Source organism: Chaetodon auriga, chromosome 23, assembly GCF_051107435.1.
Source record: "Chaetodon auriga isolate fChaAug3 chromosome 23, fChaAug3.hap1, whole genome shotgun sequence".
NCBI classification, from domain to species: Eukaryota; Metazoa; Chordata; class Actinopteri; order Chaetodontiformes; family Chaetodontidae; genus Chaetodon; species Chaetodon auriga.
In genome coordinates, this window is record NC_135096.1 from 16,265,354 (window position 1) to 16,290,650 (window position 25,297).

At 40.2% G+C, this 25,297-nt stretch overlaps 3 protein-coding genes across 7 annotated transcripts in view; all 3 read left to right on the forward strand.

Moving 5' to 3' along the window:
* dmd (dystrophin) overlaps positions 1-25,297 on the forward strand; it is a 225,923-nt gene that overhangs the window by 58,850 nt on the left and 141,776 nt on the right. For all 5 annotated transcript variants that reach the window (XM_076723927.1, XM_076723928.1, XM_076723931.1 and 2 more), the window contains exons 4-8: positions 1,556-1,636; positions 3,143-3,235; positions 21,566-21,667; positions 22,958-23,028; positions 24,679-24,797. In XM_076723927.1, coding sequence (XP_076580042.1) covers positions 21,578-21,667; positions 22,958-23,028; positions 24,679-24,797 — 280 coding nt within the window. In that variant the 5' untranslated portion in view covers positions 1,556-1,636; positions 3,143-3,235; positions 21,566-21,577. The remainder of the gene's footprint in view (positions 1-1,555; positions 1,637-3,142; positions 3,236-21,565; positions 21,668-22,957; positions 23,029-24,678; positions 24,798-25,297) is intronic.
* Positions 6,645-10,594, forward strand: LOC143315674 (N-lysine methyltransferase KMT5A-A-like). The gene is made up of 7 exons (XM_076722999.1): positions 6,645-6,706; positions 7,869-7,984; positions 8,534-8,690; positions 8,898-9,090; positions 9,663-9,770; positions 10,286-10,393; positions 10,568-10,594. The coding sequence occupies exons 2-7, from the start codon at positions 7,873-7,875 to the stop codon at positions 10,592-10,594; spliced, it is 705 nt and encodes a 234-aa protein (XP_076579114.1). The 5' UTR covers positions 6,645-6,706; positions 7,869-7,872.
* LOC143315727 (uncharacterized) lies at positions 10,851-20,667 on the forward strand. The gene is made up of 9 exons (XM_076723077.1): positions 10,851-10,929; positions 12,687-12,824; positions 12,958-13,056; positions 13,480-13,632; positions 13,753-13,878; positions 16,770-16,811; positions 17,210-17,317; positions 18,887-18,994; positions 20,151-20,667. Exons 1-9 carry the CDS (start codon positions 10,858-10,860, stop codon positions 20,202-20,204), a joined length of 900 nt encoding a protein of 299 aa, XP_076579192.1. The 5' UTR covers positions 10,851-10,857; the 3' UTR covers positions 20,205-20,667.

Genomic DNA, 25,297 nt, shown 5'->3' on the forward strand with positions numbered 1-25,297 from the left:
TTAGCTGAAAGTAAATGTTAGCTAATGGACAAGCAGTTAGCTAAAAGTAACAGTTAGTAAATAGATTAGCAGTTGGCTAAAAGTAACAGTTAATGGAAAAACAGCTGAAAATAATGGATAAGTTAATGGATAAGCAGTTAGCATTTATCCATTACTTTTAGCTAGCTGCTTAGCCATTAGCATACCTGTTACTTTTAGCTAGCTGCTTAGCCATTACTTTCAGCTAACTGCTGATCCATTAACTGTTACTTTTAGCTGACTGCTTTTCCATTACTTTTAAAAGTAAGGATACTTTTAAAAGCTTATACATTACTTTTAAGTACTTACATTTAAGTAATGGATAAGCGGTCAGCTAAAAATAAAAGTTAGCTAATGGATAAGCAGCTAGCTGAAAGTAACAGCTTAGCAGTTAGCTAAAAGACATGGATGAACAGTTTAAGAAGTTAGCCAAAAGTAGTAAATAGTTAAAGTGATGGATGAACAGTGAAACAGTTAGCTTAAAGCTTCTGCTAATCCAAGTGGTAGTAATAGGAATTCAGACAGTTAGATGTTAGAAAACAATTATTTTAACAAAAGACTTTTTTTTTTTTTTTTTGACGGTGTTAAACAATATCGTTAAAAACCAATTCAAAATAAGGCATTGAGAATATGATGAGGGGTGTTCATGAAGGTGTACTTGAGCTCAACTGTTCGGGGATGTGTGGGTGCATGAGACAGAAAGGTTTGAAACAAATGACATGCACTAACAATATTTTGCACCACTAACTGCTGACCATACAGTCATAACGTCATGGCAGATAACAGTCTATCCAGCTTGCTAATTGCATCCCTTATTAGTAGCAGAAGCAATTGCCATTCTGAGTTTTTCCACTTGGCTGATTCTGGCGAGTTGTAATGGCATGCAAAACTTTCACGTTATGGTCTTCTGTCCACATATCCCACATGGCGTGAACTCAGAATTAACCTCAGCTTAACCTAAAATTAACCATTTTCCTGACCATAATGCTAAACATCATCTTTTGAGAACATGAAGACTGTGAAAAGTCCCAAGATTAAGAACCCAAACAGGTCACACACACACACACACACACACACACACACACACACACACACACACACACACACACACCAGTGCAGCCCACAGTCTTAATCAAACTACTCCCACCTTGTTTTCTCCTCTCCCCTCCAGATCTCTTTACCTCCTTCACTTAGTTTGTTGGAATCTGCCTCTATCTCTTCTCATTCTCGTTATCTCTTTCTCTGTTTGTCTCTCTTTCTTCTCTTTTCTTCTTTCTCTTCATCTTTCCACCACCTTTCCTCCTTCTCAGCCTCTCCCCACTATCTCATGGAGGGACATTATCATCTTTGTCCTTTGTTTGATACTATCTCCTTATTGTAATGGCACACGCACTCACACACACACACACACACACACACACACACACACACACTTTTTATTGTAATGTGGCTGTTTGTGGCGCTCATGAATGCCCCTGAGCAAGGTCTGTTTATGCCTCAGTAATCTCCTCTGTGTGGTTTGTGTGTGTGTGTGTAGGTGAGGTTGGAAAGAGGATTCACACGTGTTCACTCGCTCAACAATGTCAACCGCGCTCTGCAGATCTTGCAGAAGAACAATGTGAGTATACATGCACACTGACACATTATCCTGATTATGTGTAAGACTAGCTTTATTAAGTACACCTGTTCACCTGCTCATCAGCACAAAAATCACATGGCTACAACTTAGTGCATTTGGGCTTGTAGACGATGGGTGCCAGACAAGAGACTTTTCAGGCACCACTGTCTCTAAGGTTTACAGAAAATGACCAGAAACAGAACAAATATCCAGTGAGCGGCAGTTCTCTGGGCGAAGATGCCTTGTTGATGTCAGAGGTCAGAGGAGAATGGCCAAACTGGTTTGAGCAGATAGAAAGGCAACAGTAACTCAAATGATCTCTCGTCACAACCCAGGTGTGCACTGGGCGACCGCGGTGTCAGTTTTTGCTACTTCCAGCAGGCTCATGTGCCATGTTAAAAAGCTCAAACCGTCGCAAACTGGTTTCTTGAACACGACATTCACCATACTCAAATGGCCCCAGTCACCAGATCAAAGGACCAAACTCTCTGAGCAATGTTTCCAGCAATTTGTTGATTCTGTGCCCTGAAAAATTATAACAATTCTGAGGGCAAGCGTGGGTGAAACCTGGTACCAGCAAAGTGTACCGAGTAATGTGGTCGATGAAATAATATCAGTGGTTACACTCAACAAATATAGAAATGCTTAAATTCATCTACCTTTCAGGATCTCTTCATCCCCTCTCTAACTCTTTTTTCATTTATGCTTGTCTCTTTCATGATGCCTTTGCTTCTCTGTCTAAGAAAAACATGAACCTCTCTTTTGTATCCCCTTTTTATGTTACTGTCTCTGTTCTGTGAACATATTTTTTGTCTGGCTCTTTTCACTGTACCACAGTTTTTCTTTCGTCTTGCCTCTCCTTTGCCTTTTTCTCCTTCTTCTCTCATGCTCATGTTATCTTCTCTAATGTGTCATTTGTCTTCTTCTGTACATAAAAAGAGATATTTTAGTCCAGACAGGTGTATAAATTTGGTTTATGTGACACAACACATTTGCAGTGAAGACAATGCAATGAGTGGCCGATAAGTAGTTCATTTGTCTTATATAAGCTTATATAAGCAAATAAGAGTCAGGGCAGTGGTTTCCAAACTGGTACCCAGTATACTAAGAGGCCCAAAGATAAATCTGGGGGGTCACAAGAAAATGAAAGAAATGAATTTTCTAGTCTTCAGCAGGGGTTTTTCCCACTTAGTCATGTGATAAGCTAAAATGCTCCTCGGTCACTGCTGTTTGTGGTAAGTTGGTAAGCTAGTGAGCTGGGTGTTTTAACATTTGCAGCTTGTGTTAGAGCCAACAAAAACACACTCTGTAATTCATTCCTTACACTTTTGCTGTTGTCTTTTTGGCTCTGGTTTGTACTCAAACCCTTTCAATATATCACTCTTACTGTCAGCCTGCTGTAAAACCTTAGAAATGTAAAGCTTGGAAAGCAGTGGATGATCTGGCTGTGTGTTTTGGAAAGTGAAGCCATAATGAGGTTCGTCTGTCTGTCTGTCCCTCCCTCAGGTTGAATTGGTGAATATCGGAGCGGCGGACATCGTTGATGGGAATCACAAACTGATTCTCGGGCTCATCTGGAGCATCATTCTCCACTGGCAGGTGTGTGTGTGTGTCTGTGTGAATGTACAGTAGGTGAGAATGTGTATTTGAGAAAGCTGTTTCTGTTTGAACAGATTTCTTTTTCTTTTTTTTCGTTTACCTTGACCTTGATGTTTATTTACTGAGGAAAACAAAGAAAATAGAGCTGTGCAGTCTCCTTGAATTCTAAATTGTATGTATATCCATTTTGCTGAGTAATTACACTTTATTCAATGGAGCCCACTTAGAGGGCCACACAGAGTTTTATAGTGAAGATAAACGAGCTACAACGAGTCAAATTACTGTGCTCATGATGGTGAGGTGATCAAATGCACAACTTTGTCACGAGGAAGCATCACTTCAGCACACAGCTGAAATAGCCTTTTGTCCATAACGCACAAATTGAATCTGCTGCAACAGAGATGGTTTGTATACATCCTCTCATGGCCGCAATACTCAGATTCATTTCACATAACAAGAACAAGAACAAAGCGCTGCACATAATCCATCTGTGTCCATCTGAGTTTTTTCTTGGTGATACTTGGTTTGTGTTCTGTTTCCTGGATTGTAGATGTCAAGGTGAAGGCAGCATCCATATTCCAGGAAAAGACAGATAAATGAAAAATGTCCCTGAGCGGCAGAAATACATATTGATGCCTTAAGGTTAAAAAAGAAAGTTACACTTTGTCTTTAAAGCCTGCGTCCCGAATTCATACTACATAATCGTGTATATAGTATGCACTTCAATACTAATCATCAGTGTTTTTTTCCAATTAGTATTCAAGAAATTGATTTGCTGTTTTTGTACATAGAGGAAATGATGCGATACCTGTGATGTGAATCAAACTCACTGAACTGAGACTTCATAGTTTACATCCAGTGAAATTTGTACAGCACTTACTGAGTGTGCAAATGACAAAAAAGGGATAAAATCAAGAGAAAGCCAAAGAAAACAAAGGAGTTTTAAGATGCTTTTTTACACAGTTTTTAGTTTTCATCGCCGGCATATTTGTTTTTATTTGTTTCTGACCAGGAAACATAAGTAAGCACAGGTAAGGTTTCCAACATCATAACTGTGGAGGAAAGTACATCCACAGCATTAATGCAAGGGCGAAAACAGTGCAGGGAGCTCCGGAGTTTCCTTTCATGTTGTGGTTTTTTTGCTACCTTTCATCTTTCTACAAATTCATAGACAAACATTATGCCTCCGCTGTTGCCTTAATCTGTATTTAAAGTTCAAAATCTGTGTTATGATGGACTCAGCCAACTTCATGTAAAGTCAGTAGTTTTCATAGTTTATACCACACAATACATTTTAATTGTATTTCATTCCTCATTAAGTTGAATAAAGGCTAATGTTTCAATCGTGCTAGTTTTGGCATAGACTTAATGACGCGATTAATGGCAAAACACAGTTCTATAATGAGGTGTGTGTGTGTGTTGCTTGAGTGTGCATGATTGTGGGGAGCATGTGTGTGTGTCTGTGGCATGTGTGTATGTGTGAATATGCCTGTCAAAGGCTGCTACGCCCTGGAGGTTATCGTTTGCTTATGTGTGGGCACGTATGCCAGTCTGTGAGTACTTCTGTGTATGTGCATGTGTGTGTGTGTGTGGATCTCTCAGTGTGTAGGCGTGTGTGTCACTGTGAGTGTGTGTATACGGCAGTCTTTGTCAAAGTGCCCCTCCAATTAAAGTGGAAATGCATGCAGTGACCTACTCCCAAATGAGTCCCTTTTTTACCCGGCAGGCCACATTCTGTGAGGAATCGCTAACAAACCTGTTTGTGTGTGTGCGCGTGTGTGTGTGTACGTGCATGCATGTGTGTGAGTCCCCTTGCAGGGAATTCACCTCGACATCAAATTACACCGAACTCTATTAATAGGTTTAGTTGCACAGTGTGTGTCTGTGAGTGTGTAATAGAACGAATGGCTCTCTCCTCTTCGCTCTTACTCTGTTACTTTACATCTATCTGTGCATCCATGTGAGAGTGTGAGAGTGTGTGTGTGTGTGTGTGTGTGTGTGTGTGTGAGTGTGTGTGTGTGTCTGTGGTAGTTTTGTTGACTGGGTTTGAGATTTACAACTTTTTTTTTTTCTCAGCCTCTCTTCCACTCCACTGTCCAGCACCTGCTCAGAGCTCTGCTAACACTCATCGCACTGCCTCGCTGCATGAATGAGTGTGTGTGTGTGTCGGGAGTGCAGAAAGCATCAGGAGCGAGACAGAATAGGGGAGCTGAGTGGTATAAGAAAGTAGGAGCACAGAGTGGGGGGGGGAAGGAGAAGCAGAGGAGAGGAGGGAAACAAAAACTCACCTTTTTGTGTGTATGTGTGAGTGTGAGTGTGAGTGCATATGTGGCTGATAGAAAGGTGAGGGTAAGATATGCATAAGCAATGCACAACTGGGCAGTGAGAAGTATAACGTCTCTCCCTCCCTCTCTCCCTCTCTCCCTCTCTCCCTCTCCTCTCTCTCTCTCTCTTCCCCCCCGAGCCCTGAACAAGTGCTCCAAAACTGTCACTCACAAGTGCCAACTGTGAGGATGCAACCACATCCACACACAGGCCTGTGCATGGATATGTGTGTGTACACAAGTGTCCTTTGACTGAGTGCGTGCCGCCATGGGGAAGTACCTGTGTGTGTGTGTGTGTGTGTGTGTGTGTGTGTGTGTGTGCTCTCGTATTTATTACTTGGTGGGGCCATACCACCTGTAGCCCACCAACGGTATGGGGCCATGAATTCTTGTGGGGCCATTTTGCTGGGCCCCAGACCGTTTTAGTGCTTTAAAGTGGCTCAGGAGCCTTCCCTGATGCTCCTCATGCGTTTTTCTCACTTGGCCCACAAGGTGACAAAAACTGGAAATCTGTGTTTGAAGTGTGTGTGCTCACTGGTCCCCTAGAGGTTATTTGATGCCACTGCAGCCCCACACACACTTCCTGAAGTGTGTGTGATATTAGCCAATGAGACGCCTTGAACATTAAGCGTCATAGTCTCGCGGGATTTTACGGGATTTGTTTGAGAGCTAATGCTGGAACGACAACACCTCGATGCTGTAACAACTGAATAGTACCTCAAATTATTAAGGTAAGTTTATATTAAGGTAAGTTTATTTTCAGTTTTGTTTTATTTTTAATTAACATTTTTTGACTATAAAGAGTTTTGTGGGACTACAAGAAACACAACATTCAATTACAATTACAACATTCCTATTACTATAAACTGCGCCATTTGATGCTCATATTAGCTGCTAAAATTGCTAATTTTTATTTTACCTTTAAATTAACTTGTTTGCTAGTTAGCTGCTAACCATTAGCTTTGGAGACGCTAGCGCTTTGAGCAGGACGTATCATCCGGTCGATGACGCATATCCGGTTGTACACATGGCTAATTAACCCGGCGAATATTCATAAAACGACCGAGCTAGGAGACGAAGAGACAACTGGGATAGAAGAAGTGAGGAGTTTTAACGTGCTGTGTTACGTTTACAGATGTCTGATAAGGTATTTGATAAATGTGTTGTTGCCGCTTTCAACGGAAATCTCGTACTTACTTTATGGAAGCTGATATACGGTAGAAACTGTTTTGCTAAGACCGAACGTCCAGGTGACTTACAACTCAGTGCTAACAGTGTTCAACGCAGGCTTTAAGGGGGTGTACGATCACACGTAACGTCATGTTATAGTAGTCAAAAATGTCACATACGGCCAGATAAATCATTGTAAAACAAACTTAACTGTTCGGTCTACGTTATATGCCTCGCGGTAGGCACGGGCCAGGGTCGCTACCCGTGGTCCGAGGCCCGGGCCTTGTCAGGTAAGCTAACGGTGGTCCGAGGCTCAGGCCTGGTCAGGGAAAGGTCAGGTAAGCTTTCTGGGGTCCGGGTTACACCCCCAAATGTAACTCGTGTTGAGAAAGCGTTAAGCTAACTGATGTTATTAGTCAGGGGTTAATGATCTGTGTGAGCCAGTGCTAATATTTACTTACGTTTTACACCTGTTTATAATTTCTATTAATTTTTTATAGGCTATGTAAATATTAGCATTTTAGCTCAATAGCTCCCAGGTCATGTCACCAATTGACTCAAAATCAGTGTGGGATGATAGTACTCCACTGGCTGCACGAGATACACCTTTTCTTTGTACATTTAACATCTGTTTATAATTTTTATTAATTTTTTATATGTAAATATTAGCATTTTAGCTCAATAGCTCCCAGGTCATGTGACCAATGGACTCAAAATCACTGTGGGATGATAGTACTCCACTGGCTGCATGAGGTACACCCCGTTTTTTTGTTTTTTGTTTTTTTTTCCTCTTAAATCTCTAATTTTTAAAAATTATTTTGAATTGGTAAATATCAGCATTTTAGCTCAGTAACTGTAGACACAGTACAGTACACGCTGTAGCCGTCTGCTCTGCTCCGTGTGTTCACTGTAAAGCCTGCAATACGGGTGCACCTGAAATGTTAGAGCAAAGGAGCGAATGTCTCTCGAATATCCAACTTAAAACTAACTTCATTGCAGTAATAATTATGTGCTAAGTTACAGTTCAGCAAATATCATAAACCTTGTTTATGATATTTTTTAAATTACAGAATTAGTTAATGAGCAATCTGTTTTCTCATGCTGCACAGCTGTTAAATGCTATAAAAATATTTTCACAGAGCAATGACGTCCAAAAGGAAGGCCCGAATAAAGCCTGTTGAAGATGCAATCTCTCATATTCTGTCAGGTGGAGACAAGCCATCATTTGCAGAGAGATTCATCAATAATATCAAAGGTATGACCTCAAGTCCTTTTGGTAGCTGCAAATTACAGCAGCACATTTTTAGATACTATTCATCATTAACATTCTTCATTCGGAATGAAGAAAGATTTAAGTTATTTTTCAGAAGATATCTTATAGAAATAACTGGCTTCAATCGTCTGTCTTGTTTAAATCCAATGTGTTTAGGTATAGGCGTGTATAAATGAGTCTGATTTCCATAAGAGAAGTTTCAGGTACACACTGGTATAATCAAATATAGAAAATGTAAAGTTATTTATTTTATTTCTGCTGTATGTAAAGTGTCCAGCACATTCAAGTACTGTTAAGGTAAGTGATGGACCAATAGAAGACTGTAACGAAAATGTGAAAGGTCTGAATACTTTGCGACTGTTTTGCGTATTCAGAAGTAACATTTTAAGTTAAGGCATAGAACACAAACGGAGAACCAGAATACAGGCTTGTAGGTCATGTTGTTATCACATTTTTAAGAAGTCATGTCACATTTATGTTGCAACTTGGTGTGACTTTTATTTAAGTTTATTTAATTCTGTGTCATTATAGGAAGAGGAGTGTTTGCTACAGAACCAGTGGTGCAAGGTTCTTTTGTGTTGGAGTACAGGGGTGCATTCCTGTCAGCAGAGGAATGCCGATCAAGGAAGTACTCAGAGAAACAGAGCACATTTCTGTACGAGTTTGATTGGCAGAAACGCCAGTGGTGGTAAGTAGGCCTATATGAGATGTATTTTTAGTAGCAATTAGGGGATTCTTGTTTAGACCTGAAACGTGTTTAAATATTTGATGAACAAATGAGTAGTATATTACACCTAATGTACTTTAATTCTCAAGTGGCTCTTCGAACAAAACTGTGAAGATATATTTTATAAAGTTTATATTTATTTGATGTATTGTTTTTGTTTATTTTTAGTATTGATGCATCCAAGGAAGACGGCTCCCTTGGAAGATTAGTCAATGACAACCACCGATCTCCAAACTGTGTCATGAAAAAAGTAATAGTGAACAACAGGCCCCATTTGTGTCTGTTTGCTGTGAAGAACATCGAAGTAGGGACTGAACTGGAATATAACTACGGTGATTCAAAATGGCCATGGCGTCAAAAGGTGAGCTTTTTAGATCATGCATTGGTTACACTACATGATTTTTAAAGATGTTAGTTTCACTTCACACAACTTTATGTCTTTTAAATGAGAATCTGTGAGTCATAGTAAGACCAGTGTTCAAAGTATATTTTTCTAACAAAAAAAAAAAAAAGTGAAAAATAATGAAAGTTCCTTTCATTCACACTTTCATTCTAATTAATGAAACTGTCTACATAAGGTTGAAACCATCACTTAAAACGGGGTGTGTTGGTGCAAAAGAAATCTGCTTTACAAACTTAAAAATATTCCAATCTTCTATGTCATTATTATTACATATAAATGCATAATTAAGTCAGGTGTCTTTGAGGACATGGAGAGTAGTTAAACATGGAATTTCCCCTCGTGGGACAAATAAAGGAATATTGAATTGAGGAATATTGAATTGAATATTGAATTGAACATAGTAGTAGAGTAGTAACATGCTATTTCAAATGCAGATTTTATGTGAGCAAACTTTTGTGACCTGTAAGTATTTCTAGACTCATGATTCCTGTCAGAGCTCACTGTCTTCTGGTTTTATGTCTAAACACCAGGTGACCTCCAAGCAGGCTCCAGCAGCAGAAGAAGAGATGGCTGTGCCTCCTGTTAATCTGTCCTCCAAGGTTGATGCTGATGATGAGAAAACTGGTGATGGACCAAAGGTAATGGAACGAATGAATGTGGTTGAGTTCTTTACAGAGTGCACTAATAAATTGATAGACTAGTTTCTATTTGATCTCCACTAAGCTAACTGGTTTCACACACACAAGGTTCAGATCATGTCTTAATGGGGCCCTGTTAGGTACTCTTCCTACAAAAGGGTTTTTCAACTTTTCTCTTCCACACACACACACCAAGTTTCAGTTCATGTCCTTATGGGGCCCTCCGTATGGACCCCTCTATAAGTGATTGTTAACATACAGGACAACACTTCTCAGCATCCAAACTAAAGCATTTACAATAACAATAATGCACTTTCTGAGCTGCTGCATGATGAAGGAAATATTTTATACTAAGATACCTTTTTAGGCCTGTTTTTAGATGTTAAGGTAGGGAGACTTCTAAGACTGACCCTCATGGGGCCCTAGATTATTATATCTTGGTGACCTGTAAGTATTTCTAGACTCATGACTCCTGTCAGAGCTCACTGTCTTCTGGTTTTATGTCTAAACACCAGGTGACCTCCAAGCAGGCTCCAGCAGCAGAAGAAGAGATAGCTGTGCCTCCTGTTAATCTGTCCTCCAAGGTTGATGCTGATGATGAGAAAACTGATGATGGACCAAAGGTAATGGAACGAATGAATGTGGTTGAGTTCTTTACAGAGTGCACTAATAAATTGATAGACTAGTTTCTATTTGATCTCCATTAAGCTAACTGGTTTCACACACACCAAGTTTCAGTTCATGTCCTTATGGGGCCCTCCGTATGGACCCCTCTATAAGTGATTGTTAACATACAGGACAACACTTCTCAGCATCCAAACTAAAGCATTTACAATAACAATAATGCACTTTCTGAGCTGCTGCATGATGAAGGAAATATTTTATACTAAGATACCTTTTTAGGCCTGTTTTTAGATGTTAAGGTAGGGAGACTTCTAAGACTGACCCTCATGGGGCCCTAGATTATTATATCTTGGTGACCTGTAAGTATTTCTAGACTCATGATTCCTGTCAGAGCTCACTGTCTTCTGGTTTTATGTCTAAACACCAGGTGACCTCCAAGCAGGCTCCAGCAGCAGAAGAAGAGATGGCTGTGCCTCCTGTTAATCTGTCCTCCAAGGTTGATGCTGATGATGAGAAAACTGATGATGGACCAAAGGTAATGGAACGAATGAATGTGGTTGAGTTCTTTACAGAGTGCACTAATAAATTGATAGACTAGTTTCTATTTGATCTCCACTAAGCTAACTGGTTTCACACACACAAGGTTCAGATCATGTCTTAATGGGGCCCTGTTAGGTACTCTTCCTACAAAAGGGTTTTTCAACTTTTCTCTTCCACACACACACACCAAGTTTCAATTCATGTCCTTATGGGGCCCTCCGTATGGACCCCTCTATAAGTGATTGTTAACATACAGGACAACACTTCTCAGCATCCAAACTTAAGTATTTACAATAACAATAATGCACCTTCTGAGCTGCTGCATGATGAAGGAAATATTTTATACTAAGATACCTTTTTAGGCCTGTTTTTAGATGTTAAGGTAGGGAGACTTCTAAGACTGACCCTCATGGGGCCCTAGATTATTATATCTTGGTGACCTGTAAGTATTTCTAGACTCATGATTCCTGTCAGAGCTCACTGTCTTCTGGTTTTATGTCTAAACACCAGGTGACCTCCAAGCAGGCTCCAGCAGCAGAAGAAGAGATGGCTGTGCCTCCTGTTAATCTGTCCTCCAAGGTCGATGCTGATGATGAGAAAACTGATGATGGACCAAAGGTAATGGAACAAATGAATGTGGTTGAGTTCTTTACAGAGTGCACTAATAAATTGATAGACTAGTTTCTATTTGATCTCCATTAAGCTAACTGGTTTCACACACACCAAGTTTCAGTTCATGTCCTTATGGGGCCCTCCGTATGGACCCCTCTATAAGTGATTGTTAACATACAGGACAACACTTCTCAGCATCCAAACTAAAGCATTTACAATAACAATAATGCACTTTCTGAGCTGCTGCATGATGAAGGAAATATTCTATAGTGAGATACCTTTTTAGGCCTGTTTTTAGATGTTAAGGTAGGGAGACTTCTAAGACTGACCCTCATGGGGCCCATTGTGTGGATCCCCCTTTCTGTGTTTTTTTTTCTCAATGGGTGACACCTTTCACTTCCAAAGTAACCATAAGTATTTCCTGTACTTATTTTACACCCTGGGGTGGCACGGTGGCGCAGCAGCACTTTCTGTGTGAAGTTTGCATGTTCTTCCCGTGCATGCCAAAAACATGCTCATTAGGTTAATTGGTGACTCTAAATTGTCCATAGGTGTGAGTGTGAATGGTTGTCTGTCTGTGTGTCTGTCTATGTTGCCCTGCGATCGGCTGGCGACCGGTTCAGGGTGTACCCCGCCTCTCGCCCATTGCTAGCTGGGATAGGCTCCAGCCCCCCGCAACCCCGAAAGGGATACGCGGGTATAGAAGATGAATGAATGAATATTTTACACACTTTAACTGCTGCATGATGAAGAAAATTTTTTAGAAAAAGAACTGTTCAGCGTCTCTTCTGATGTTGTAAGTTTATGAGACTCCTCAAAAACAGTTGATGCCCTCTACGACAGTGATGATACTGATGGGCTGTTGTATTAAAGGACTGTGCCACTGTACTTTTTCAACTTGTTAAAAGGAGCCCAATCCACACCTTCCAATTCAAACAGCATGTGTGCTTTCATGTGACTTACCTGAGCCTCATTATAAATAACTGCTTATCACAAGCACTGATGCTAACAGCCTAGCACTGTGATCTCCATTAAGCTAAAGTGTAACATGTACAGTCTGCTTGTGGTAACTGCACCACAGTGTTTATATGAGATGGTATGCTCAACCTATCTGATTATTTTGTCTTCAACAATGTTTAGGAATTTGGTATCAGAGGATCATCCCTGGTGGATTATTCTGACACTGATGGAACCGATGAGGATTGTTTAAATGACCAGCCATTGGCTCCATGCTGTGATGAAGGTCTTCCAAATTTGAGAAGGATGAAAAGCATTCGGGTATGCCCCTGACACTTAAAATACCAATAATTTATTGATCAGACATTTACCTCTGTAATCTGTTCTCTGTAATTGATTTTGATAAATGTAAACTGAAATGTATAACTACGCCATAACATAACACTCTCTGCAGATGAAAGAAGTTCCAGATTTTTCTGATGCCCTCTACGACAGTGATGACTGTACAGACGGCCCTTCAGCTCAGTCCAAGTCTGAGATGGCTTTACAAAGGGTGAGTGGAGACTGTTATCATCCTGAAAGCCTGTCTGTTATTGCTCTGTATTATCTCTTAAAGGTTAACACCTTCTAAACTGAATACCTCTTTTACTAACTACTCTGTCAGACATACATATAACTGGTCAGATAGTCATGATTACATGTCTTTTGCTCTAGTTGGTGAGTTTGGTGTTGTTTTTTTGTGGGTGCTGCCATTTTAGTTGTAAATATTGTTCTTGCTTTCATTCATATTTTCTAAAACATTTTTTGTACATTTCTGCAAAGGGTGGGCCTATTTAATTTTACCTCAACATTTGACAAACAAATTGGGATATATTTACTCCATTTTTGTCACATAACTAAAGTATTTTCTTCTAACATATAGATTAGTACAACTAAACAAAAAGAGATAACCTTCACCTAACAACTCTCTTTGTAGATGCATAAATTAGAAGATTTGTGTCAACCTCTCAGTGATTCAGATGAGAGTATTGTGGAAGAAACCGATTATGAGGATTCCATAAAGGATAATTCCAATGAGCAGTCAGACATTGAGGTTGTTCCAAAGCTGAGAATGACAAAAACCATTCAGGTATGACTCTTGCACTTTAAATGCCAATAATTAAGTGACAGACCTTTCCCCTCTAAATCTGTCAACTGTTATTCATTTTGATGGTTTGTAAAAAAGGATGACCACACACTCTTTTCACAGATGAAAAAAGCACCAGATTATTCTGATGCCCTCTATGATTCAAGTGATGACAGTGCAGAGGATCCATCTACTTGGTCTAAGTCTGAGATGGCTTCACAAAGGCCAAGAAGAAGCTGCCTCCGTCCGGTAAGTCTTCTAACTATTTTGTCTGGGTAATCACTTTGAGGGTCATGCCTCCCAAACTTAAAACACAGTTCCCTTACTGAAGTTCTAGACATGCATATAGATGATTCAGTCATCATCACTATCATCAATGAGCCTGTCTGTTGATCTTGTAAGTTTAATGTTTGAAGGTATTTGTATTCAATTTTTTAAGTTACTAATGTTATTTAGTATAAGGGAGGGAGGAGGTTGAGTTATTAATTTAGGTTTTCTTTTTCTTCTCAAGATGCAAGGGATTCTTGTAGGATCAGATGCCTCAAGTGTAGATAGTGGAGAGGAGTATATTCCAGGTCCCATGGAAGAGAGCACAGACAGTGACTGCAGCTTGGAAATACCCATGGCAAATAAAAATGCGAACAAAGTATCTACTATTCCAAAAATATGCAAGTCTTCCAGTAAGGACGGGTTCAAGTCTTCCAGCCAGAGCCAGTTCAAGTCCTCCAGCCAGAGCCAGTTCGAGTCCTCCAGTCAGAGCCAGTTCGAGTCCTCCAGTCAGAGCCAGTTCGAGTCCTCCAGTCAGAGCCAGTTCGAGTCCTCCAGTCAGAGCCAGGCTGAGTCCTCCAGTCAGAGCCAGTCCAAGTCCTCCAGTCAGAGCCAGTCCAAGTCCTCCAGGCAGAGCCAGTCCAAGTCCTCCAGGCAGAGCCAGTCCAAGTCCTCCAGGCAGAGCCAGTCCAAGTCCTCCAGGCAGAGTCAATTTGAGTCTTCCAGTCAGAGTCAGTTCGAGTCCTCCAGGCAGAGCCAGGTTGAGTCCTCCTGTCAGAGTCGATTTGAGTGTTCCAATCTGAGTCAATTTGAGTCTTCCAGTCAAAGCAGCTTTGAAACAAACGATGGTTCTGCTCAAAGCACTTGTATGAATGAAGAGACGGTGGGGCAAACATGTACTGATGAGCATGATCTTGAAAACCATGCATCTGTCTTCGTCAATCCAGTTATGAAGAAGGATGATGGTTCAAGACGGTATAACAAGAAGCATCACTGCTTTTATTGTAAAAAAGTGGTTCAAAAAATGTCAAGACATTTGTTACGTAGGCACAGTGATGAAATAGACGTTTCAAAAGCATTCAGTTTTCCAAAAAACTCAAAAGAAAGACGACTGCACTTAGATTTAATCAGAAACAAAGGAAATTTTGAACATAACACTGACGTTTTGGAGAGCCAGAAAGGAAAGCTGATACCATTCAAGCAGCCAACGAAAAAGACTGAGGGACAAAAATTTCAACATTGTGTGTACTGCTACGGACTGTTTACAAAAAGAGTCATGTGGCGACATTTTCAGGTTTGCAAATTCAAGCCTCAGGACAAGACATCTAAACCAGGTAAAACAAGGATCCAGGCACTGTGTGCTTTTGCTGAACCAGCTCCTCCTGGATTTAGTGATGCATACTGGAAGTTCTTGAATGATATGAATCAAGACAAGATTGCAATAGCTGTAAAGAAAGACCGCTACCTTCTGGAGTACGGCTACAGACTATTCAAGAAGAACGAAAGGGTAATCAGCCAACACCAGTACATTCGACAGAAGCTGAGGGAACTTGGCAGGCTGATGCTGGCAGCAAAAAAAGTCGCACCAGTGGACACTATAAAAGAACTTATAAAACCTGAAAAGTATTCTCATGTTGTCACTGCTGCAAGATGCTTAGCAGGATTCAGTGATGAAACAGGCAAATATAAATGTCCATCACTGGCTCGCAAAGTTGGACACAGCTTGCTTGCTTTGGCCATGTTCAAGAAGTCTGAAGGATTGAAGAATAGAGATAAAGAAACAGTCCAAGATGCTGAGGAATTTGCACAGCTGTACCAAGAAAGCTGGAAATTTGACATTGCAAGCCAAGCACTGATTCAGCTCGACCAGTCTAAGTGGAATTCCCCTCAACTCTTGCCATTCACGCAGGATGTCCAAAGTCTTAATTCCCAGCTGTCTGAAAAACAACAGCAACACTTAGATGCCCTGAAAGAAGAGGCTTCCCCCTCAAACTGGAAAGACCTGGCTAAAGTGACCCTGGCACAAGTTATCCTCTTCAACCGCCGCAGAGAAGGAGAGGTATCCAAAATGCCCTTGTCTGTGTACTTGTCAAGAGACCTATCAGAAACGCATGAAGACGTTAACTTGGCCCTGACAGAACTTGAGCAGAAGCTTTGCAGACATTTTGTCCGGATAACCATTGTTGGAAAGAGAGGAAGGAAAGTTCCTGTTCTCCTCACTCCACTCATGAAGGAATCTCTTGATACTCTGGTTGAGAAGCGAGAAGAATGTGGGGTACTGACTGAAAATGGATTCTTGTTTGCATTGCCTCATTCTGTCCATCACCTCAGGGGTTCTGACTGCATAAGACAGTTAGTGCATGAATGCAGTGGTATCAAAAATCCCAAAGCTCTGACCTCAACAAAACTCAGGAAACACATCGCAACGCTGTCTACTGTTCTAAATCTGAAGAACACAGAACTTGACCAGCTGGCAGATTTCCTTGGGCATAACATAGATGTACACAGAAAACACTACCGCCTTCCAGAGGGGACCCTCCAGCTAGCTAAAATAAGCAAAGTCCTCCTGGCATTGGAGCAGGGAAAGCTAGGAAAATACAAAGGAAAGAGTCTGGATGAAATTCACATTGATCCAAACGGTACTTAGTCATATATATTTTTATATATTTACATATATTTTAATGGAAAGAGTTTTGAACAGGGTAAGCTTGTGTTGGTTGGAATTTGACCATAACAGCACAATTTAAGTTTAACTATTTAGTCAGTCTAGCTGTTTATGTTCCCCTTGTTGTACTCTTGATTGTCAGAGGTAGGTCACCACACATTCAGCTGTCCAGCACATTCATACAGTATTTTGTCAATTCACATTTCAGAGACTGTTGAAATTGAAGCTTGTTCACAAGAGGACATCGAAGGTATGTTTGAAGCATTTTTGACACTGGTTATGAATTATCAGTCATTGGATTGGAATATTTGGGTCTAAATCTTCTTTGGCTATACAATGACAGCAGGTTCCCCTACGTAATGTCAATTATTGGGATTGCACATTTGGGAATAGGGAAAAGTGATGATATCACACAACATTTAGAGCTTTCAAATATTTGGTGACTTTATAGACTCACAAATTTTGAAAAATTGTATCTGCTATGATTTATTCTCTGTCAAATTAGAACAGTATGCACAACTTTCTCTGTCACCTTAGATAGATTCACATTATGTACAAAATTATCAGAAAGAAAACGATCAAATGCAGTCAGCTTCCTGAATGCTAGTACTGTCTTGTTTATTTATTTAAACTATTTAATTTTTTCAGATGCAAGTATGGCAGAAGGTCAGGGGTCAGACAACGAGACCATCACCACATCATCACAAGAAAGCCCCTTTGCCAAAAACCAGAGGAGGAAGTTTGCTAAAAAGAGAGGTAAGCTTCTTAAATTTATTTCTGAGAAACATGAGTAACTTGATTCATACAGTTTACAGACAAAACAAAATCAACAAACAGTCCAATTATGACTAGGGTCATCTATGGAATATGTTGTGTGTGTAAAATTCTTAAAGGATATCTGAAATAACTCTTCATTCATACATTTTGAATAAAATGCATGTTTCTACAACAGCCCTCTTGGCAATAATGTTGCAAAAGTAGGTGCAAAGGTTATTGTGTTGTTAGCAGGCGGGCTTAAGGGTGGAGGGAAGAAACCCTTTTAGTCTGAGTGACAAGTAACTACTGTATATAGATGCACAGAGGACATGGGAGGCCTAGTGGGTGTTAGGCATGTGTTTCCTACTGCAATTTTTGAGGTCTTCCTGTAAGTCTCTTGTGAAGGCTGCAGAGACGTTTCTGTCCCTGCCTGATTATCTTGTTCATAGTCCTCACAATCTGGTTCAAGGGTTTCAGTTTAGCACTTGTTGCTCCAAACCACACTGGGTTGTTAAAGGGTTGGTAAAGGTTCCACAAAGCATCCATGAAAAGATCAGAATACTTTTGACTGGCCCAGAAACTCTAGAAGAACAGCTTATTGCCTCTCTTCAAAATAAGCCTGTCATTGATTGGGTTGCCAAGATATCTACTCTTAAAAATGCTCAGTTGATTGCTTTTTACCTCAAGTGTCAGTTATAGTTGAGCTCCAAAAAGGCATCTGCTTATATTCTCTTGAGCACCCCGTCAATATCTTTTGGGTGAAATCTCAATCTGAACAGGCACATCGTACACAAGGTTGGTACTCAGTTCCTCCTACTCCAGTTCAAAGCTGTGCGTAGGTTGGACTTGGAAGCCATTACTTGCACATCTTAAAAAATTAGAATAGATTGCTCAAGATTCAAGATTGCTTTTTTATTGTCATTGAGCATGGCCATGTCAATGAAATTTGCATTGCAACCCCCGTGTGAAAAAGAAAAGATAATAAAATAAGATAAAATAAATAAGATGAACTCACATCTATCACATCTAGATAAAATAAAATATTATATTATATTGTGATAAAGTTCAATATTTTCTTTCACACAATTCAGAAAGTGAAACCCATATATTATCTAGACTCATTACACATAAAGTGAAGTATTTCAAGTCTGTATTTCTTGAAATTTTGATTATTGTGGCTTACAGATAAGAACCCAAAATTCAGTGTCTCAAAAAATCAGAATATTGTGAAAAGGTTCAATATTGGAATGCCATGGTGGCACAACCTAATCAGATAATGAACTCCAAACACCTGCAAATGTTTCCTCTGCAAAAACTAGAGGTGAGCTAAGAAGAATCGGGCAGGTTAATGGACAAATTCTGCCCATTTATCTGTTAAAGACGCAGGCACCATGGACAAATTATATAAAATCTTTATTTCCTATTATTACAATTTTATAGTTGTTGCAATGACAAAATGAGGTATGCATGACAAACAAAAATGCAGCCAGCTTACCAAGAGCTACTTCATATTCATATTTTACTCTATAGCTGTCTTGTTTTTCTGTTTAAACTTTTTTCTCTGACCAGATGCTAGTATACCAGAAGCTCAGGAATCAGAAGACGAGGCCAGCACCGCATCCCTACAAGAGAGGACCTCCACAGAAAGCCAGAGTGGGAGGTTTTCAAAAAAGAGACGTACGTTAAGAACACTACAGGTTATTTGACTGTGTGACATTTAATATGCAACTTCAATGCCTAGTGTAGTAAGTTAGATAGATGGAGAATAGTGAAAAAGCTAACTCCTACCAGAACAAGTTGGCCCATAACTATCTGTTGCAATCAGAGGTGCAGGTGCTGAATCCACTAAATTTTACTTCAATAAGAAGTATAGACATAGACGAGTCACGTCAATAGTTTGAGAGTTTATTATAGGTCTCCTTTTTTAAAAATATTAAATTTTAATTGTGTTTTAGCTTTTTTTTTATTCCATTGATGTTTTGGTCTTCCCATAAAAAAATATTCTTAACTGATCTTTCCCTATAAAGTTACAGCCATTTTTAATCATAACTCCAGGCATTTTTTCTCTGAAAAGTAGGTGTTTTACAGTATTTCATTTGCTGATCACAAAGATTAGTCTAAAAGTGTTATCAATAAAAAAAGATTAACATGCATTACAAATGGCACTTGGGCAACCATGAGTCTCATTTAGAGACATTTATTATTATTCATTTATAATGAACAAATACACTGTAGATGTGTACAATAAACATATAGGTAACTACACAGAAAAAGGATAGAAAAATATACTCAGGTCTAACATATATAAATAGAGGAGCCGTCCACCACCGTTGTTCCTTTCGTCATTAAAGATGATATCAAGTGGATGATCCATGTTAATAAAGGGGATGTTGATAAAGGGGACATCAGAAGTTCGAAAAAAAGAATTTGTTCTGTTGTAACCCATGTAGGAGTAAAACAAAAACTGAAGCCTTTTTGGTCTGCATATGGATGAACAATACTCTGCATTTTGAACATTTATTAACACATAGTGGGGTGGATAATATTCCAAATCTGGGCTTGATTAAGCCATTGATATGCAATCTAAAAGCCCTCCATCACCCGGCCTTAAATAGATTTTAGTTATGTGGCACCTAGGGGGTTGTGCATAAAAGAGGTATTTAGTTAATTGTTGGTAAAACTGTATTTTTCCTGACTGTGGGACAGTCCTCTATGGTCTCAACCAAGTCAGTACTTCATTGGATGACCAGTGGAATCAATCTGATTTTTTCAGTTGTAGTTACAAGTTGAAGTTCTTACAACTCTGTGACTTGTCCTTTTTATGCCCATTTAGATAAACAAACTGTTGTTAAAAGAACCTGGACAACAGAAGAATGTGCTGCAGTAGAGCGCCATTTGAAGAAATTCATTCTGATGAACCAAGTCCCAGCAAAGGAGGACTGTCAGCGCTGTATCACTGCAGAACCTCAAGCCCTGAAGAGTCGAGACTGGAGGGCAGTGAAGTACTTTGTTAAAAATCGAATTACTTCTCTGCGAAGAAAATTAGAGTAAAAGTGTTTCACTTTACGGTAAGGTAAAAGGTAGGCTTGTAGAAGGAGGTGCTATTATATTTGAGATAGCCCTACTTATTATGCTATTATGTTATTATGTTGTGTTCTTATCAACACAAGGAGCCGTTGGACTGCTTTCCTGTTATCAAAGCTCACTGTAATAATCAGCAGTTGATTCATGTTTACCAGTTGATTGTTTTTTGATTATCACTGCGCTGTCTACCGAATATGAGAAGAGGAGATGCAGGATGTAAACCTCTGATGCAGCCTTGCAGTTTTTTTGTTAATAAAAAACTATAGAAATAACTGATATCTCCATCTAATTTTTGGTTCCTGCTAAGGTAGAAAGACTTGACATATCTGTGTGTGTGTGGAAGTGGATCCCACAAGTAACAAATGCTAGAAATGTGTCCCATAAGTGACTAAAAAAACTAGCATAGAAAAAAAACTTTTGAATATGGCTAATCTAAAGTGACTGAAAATTTTGTTATTTTTTTTTAAGCTTGCCTGATTTTTTACAGAGGTCTGGGACCATTGGAAGGGGTGGGCCCCACAATTTGGTAAAAAACGTGGGGCCCCAAAAAGGGACAAATACGAGTATGTGTGTGTGTGTGTGTGTGTGTGTGTGTGTGTGAATATGCAAAGTATCCACTGACAGGCCACGTCAAAACTTTGCTAGAAAGCAGTGGATTTTTTTTAAAAAAGGTCTCTTTATGGTAATGTTACATCGCCAGGCATAATATTAGCATGGATTTCAATATCGGTTGTTCTGTCCGTCACGGTAGTTCTTCAAAAGGTTTCGTGTGTGTGTGTGTGTGTGTGTGTGTGTGTGTGTGTGTGTGTGTGTGTGAGTGAGTGAGAGATATAAAGTGGTTATAGGTGTGTTTGATTGTAATTGCTAACGGTAGCCAACTGCTAACTGTGTACTGTTACTATCCTTTTGCAATTGAATAAAAATCCTCTGTATGAGCTGAATGACAAACAAAATATCTTCACTTTGAAAAGTCAAAAGTTACACATGCTGTATGCCTATAAACACTGGCCGGACGGACCAATAGTTCAACTTGTGAATTAGTTTTTAGGTCCATCTGACCATCACCACTTTGGTCAAGAGGAGGATATTGTGACAAACGCTGGAATATCTCTGTTGCATCTGTGTGTGATTTTTATTCCAGCTCTGCTTCGTCTTTGTGTGCAGGTAAAGGATGTGATGAAGGATGTGATGGCGGGCCTACAGCAGACCAACAGTGAGAAGATTCTGCTGAGTTGGGTTCGTCAGACCACACGGCAGTACCCTCAGGTGCGTCCCTTTACGTCCACTCTGTCTTATCCTCAATCCGCCGGCTGTCGTACTGGAGCCATTATTACAGCTGAGCTCTTCTACAGCAGTCGCTCCTGTGTTTTCAGGAAACTCTAGTCCTGCAAAGCCATAAAGAGTCATTGTCTTATTAATGTAAATGTAGAGCAGCTATGTCTGTCTCCGTTTAAAAGCAATAGCTTCAAATCTAATGAGTACAATAATGAAATGACGTCCTTTCTCCATTTTATCTCAAGTGCTACAGAATGCTTTCCCCCTGCCAAAGACCTCATGTTTTTTCATGTTGTCTGTCGTTCTTCCTGACCGGCTAACTCAAACCCCTCATGAACAGATTTTCATGAAATTTGCTGGACAGATAGGCTTTGGGCCAAGGAATAATGGATTAGGTTTTGGTAGTGATCCAGATCTGGGATTAGAGCCATCAGATGATTATCATTTTATAGCCCTAAGTACAAAACTAAAAGACAGAGAGACTTGAGCCGTAGTCCTAAAAATATGTTTTCAGGGCGAAAAAAGAATCCAATTAAGTTAAAATTTCACTGGTTGGGAGGATGGCATTAGATTCCTTCGGAGTGTCGGGTGTTTGCAGAGGTTTGCACAGTCTGAGTGCCATCTGCTTTTTCTCCATTTAATGTTGTTTTTTTTGGCTTGAGTTCTTCTCTTCTAGCCTCTGAGCTAAATTGCTAAGAACACTCACAACATGGCATATTTAATTTTTTGGATCACGTTTGATCATTATTTTCGCCGTAACCCTTGTGCACCATTTGGAAGTATGGTCTTTATTTTCTAATTCCAATTAACCGACCCTGAGTTACTTTCATCATGAGTGCACGACGGTAAGATGTGCTGTCAGTCAGCAGTCTTTGCCTGCTTTTGGTTATAATAATACAAGATTCATTGTACAAATTGTGATAGGAAACCTGCCACTGTTATCAGTGTAAACCGTATATTTGCCATGCTAGAATGCAAAGATTGACGGGAATGGCGACAGTACCTGAGGGGAGCGACGTTTAGTGAGCGCTCAGCTGACTTCTCAGTACTTCTTGAGCTCCACGCCACTTTGTATTTTGTCTGAAACCTATTTTTAGCCATGGTAGTCTGTCACGCCATGTATTAAAAGCTCAGACTGGCAATTTGGGAGAGAAAAGAGGTGTTCAATCTAATATATACCAATGAAATTGGAAACCAGTACTGGCGCGATAGTGTTTGAACAGTGGGTGTCATACTGCATTCACAGGTTGGCCCTTTATTATCCATTATCTCTGTCCTCAGGTCAACGTGGTTAACTTCTCCAGCAGCTGGAATGATGGATTGGCCTTCAATGCCCTCATCCACAGCCACAGGTACTGTAAAGCAGGTAGCGTGTGTGTGTGTGTGTGTGTGCGCTAGCGGACAGAGAAATAGAAAGAAAATAAAGCAGTAGACGCAGAGGAGGAGTGGATAGACAGCTGTGCAGACGGAGACCCAGTGGACTTTATTTTGCGGCCTAAATTGTGCTCTTGTTCACACATTTTATTAAATAGGTATACTTTGAGGTGGAAAATGAGCCCATTACAACTACATGCTCAGAAAAAGAAGAAAAAGAAAAAGAAATATAAAGGTAGACAGAGAAAGGCGGAGAGCAGAATATGTCAGGTACTGCCAGCTAGCTATTAGCGATGCCCTGCCTAAGGAAGCCAACTAGATGAATGACACAGTCTTCATTTAAAGCTAATCAGTTAATGCGTGGACACGGAACAAGCTGCCAGTGAGTTAAGCTGCCAGTGCTGCTGCCAGTAATGTGTTGAATCCTTTCGCTTCTTGTGGTTGTCATTTTTTTTCTACTTTGGTTAAAATTTAGTGGTTTGTTCACAGTAAGGTCCAATTGAAAGCTGCTCCTTTGAAAACCTCTGGGTGCAGCTCTACATCTGCCACTGGTGACGCAAAACGATCATGGTTAATGGGGCTGAAGAAGTTATCGAAATATAAGTTATCTAAATAGCATCCAAATCACAGGAGCTGCCATTTTTTGATAAATGTAGAACGTGTCACAACGTACCGATATAAATGAAGCACTGTGCTGCTGCAGAGACGCCCCGGCCTGCTAATCATAGCTTTTAGATAGCAGAGACGGCAAAAAATGAGTCACAGAGGTATTAATAATCAGGTGCCTTATGTTCCAGCTGTGGTCATACTAAGAGGGACTGCTGTGCTTGTGAAGCTGCTCATTGACAGACCTTGTGATATTGATGGCATGATACAGTCAGGAGTTCAGTAAGGTGAACTTCAACAGTAGACGTCCGGCCTGCAGCACTGGTACACTCTGGATCCCCTTTTTTCTCTACAGCATCATACATTTATTACATAGCCAGTGCAGTGCAGTTGTAATATTATATAGAAAAGCTGTACTAAATGAATAAATGAACAACTGAAGATGATGAGCGGCTGAAAATATGTCAGTCTGCCTCCTTGGATACTCATGAGAGTTTGGGTCTCAGGCCTGGACTTATGTGATTATGAATTAAATCATGGTTAGCTAGCATGAACATCTGTTCTGCAGTGTCCTTACATGAATACAGAGTGGGAGATAACACGCACCGAAGCCATCACCCTGCTCATCGTTCGCTCTGTTGCTCCATGCCAGCAACTTTTCCTGAACGGCAGGCAAATGCCCAAATGTTGAGATCAAATAAAATACAAAATCAACATACTATTTTGCATTAATTTCGCTATTTACTGAGGACGTTGATCGGAGAGTTTGCACAGCTAAGAATCACTGCATGGTTGCTGACTATAGTTCCAAAAATAGACTGGACTGCATCAGCTCAGATGAGTTCATTACAGTGTATTTAATTTTTCCGAATTAATCTATAGGCCATATATTAAAAACTTTATTACCAGAGAAAATGACATGATCTACTTAATGCTTTAGGTGTTCCTCTGTATTTGGGTAAACTGAAACACAGATATGGAGGGTACGTGATCCCTGTTGATTTCTCCTTTTCCCTCCGCAGACCTGAGCTTTTTGATTGGAGCTCAGTGGAGAAGAAGACGTCAGCGATCGACAGACTGGAACACGCCTTTAATAAGGCAGAACAACACCTGGGGATAGAGAAACTGCTGGACCCTGAGGGTAACTAACACACACACACACACACACAGCTGCACACACACTCACACACAATGGTAATTCAGAGAAGAATATTCACGGTGAGTTACAGCTCCCATCGTATTTCATGCCTTCCACTCGTGCCTTAATTGGCCCAGTTGATGATGCAGTGATTGGGTGTTGCCAGGGCAATAACTGTGGTCTGCTTGGTGGAAGGACTTGATCAGCGATGCACAAACTGAACGATAGTTTGGCAAAAAAAAGTCCTTTAATTTTGTGCAGAATAGCCCCAGAGGCGCTTCCTAACAAGTACGGTCACCTAGTATTTGTTGACATTCATGACATCCATCACTGCCAGCGTCGCTGCTGACCTCAGACCAGTTTCCAGACTCTTAATCAAAACTGTCAGGCAGGGGTAAAGCAAGTAAAGCTGACAGGGTCAAAGTTCATTGCAGCACTGTCTTTGGTGGGCAGCGGTCTGTGATAAATGGCGGTGGGTTTTGCAAACATAGGTCTACATTTAC

Bases quoted from the DNA above. Each gene is read 5' to 3' on its own strand.
- LOC143315674 (XM_076722999.1), top strand. From the start codon at position 7,873: ATGACGTCCAAAAGGAAGGCCCGAATAAAGCCTGTTGAAGATGCAATC. The intron at 8,691-8,897 runs GTAAGTAGGCCT...GTTTATTTTTAG, and splicing joins TGGCAGAAACGCCAGTGGTG to TATTGATGCATCCAAGGAAG. The intron at 9,091-9,662 runs GTGAGCTTTTTA...TCTAAACACCAG, and splicing joins AATGGCCATGGCGTCAAAAG to GTGACCTCCAAGCAGGCTCC.
- LOC143315727 (XM_076723077.1), top strand. From the start codon at position 10,858: ATGGCTGTGCCTCCTGTTAATCTGTCCTCCAAGGTTGATGCTGATGAT. The intron at 12,825-12,957 runs GTATGCCCCTGA...CACTCTCTGCAG, and splicing joins GAAGGATGAAAAGCATTCGG to ATGAAAGAAGTTCCAGATTT. The intron at 13,879-16,769 runs GTAAGTCTTCTA...TTCACATTTCAG, and splicing joins GAAGAAGCTGCCTCCGTCCG to AGACTGTTGAAATTGAAGCT.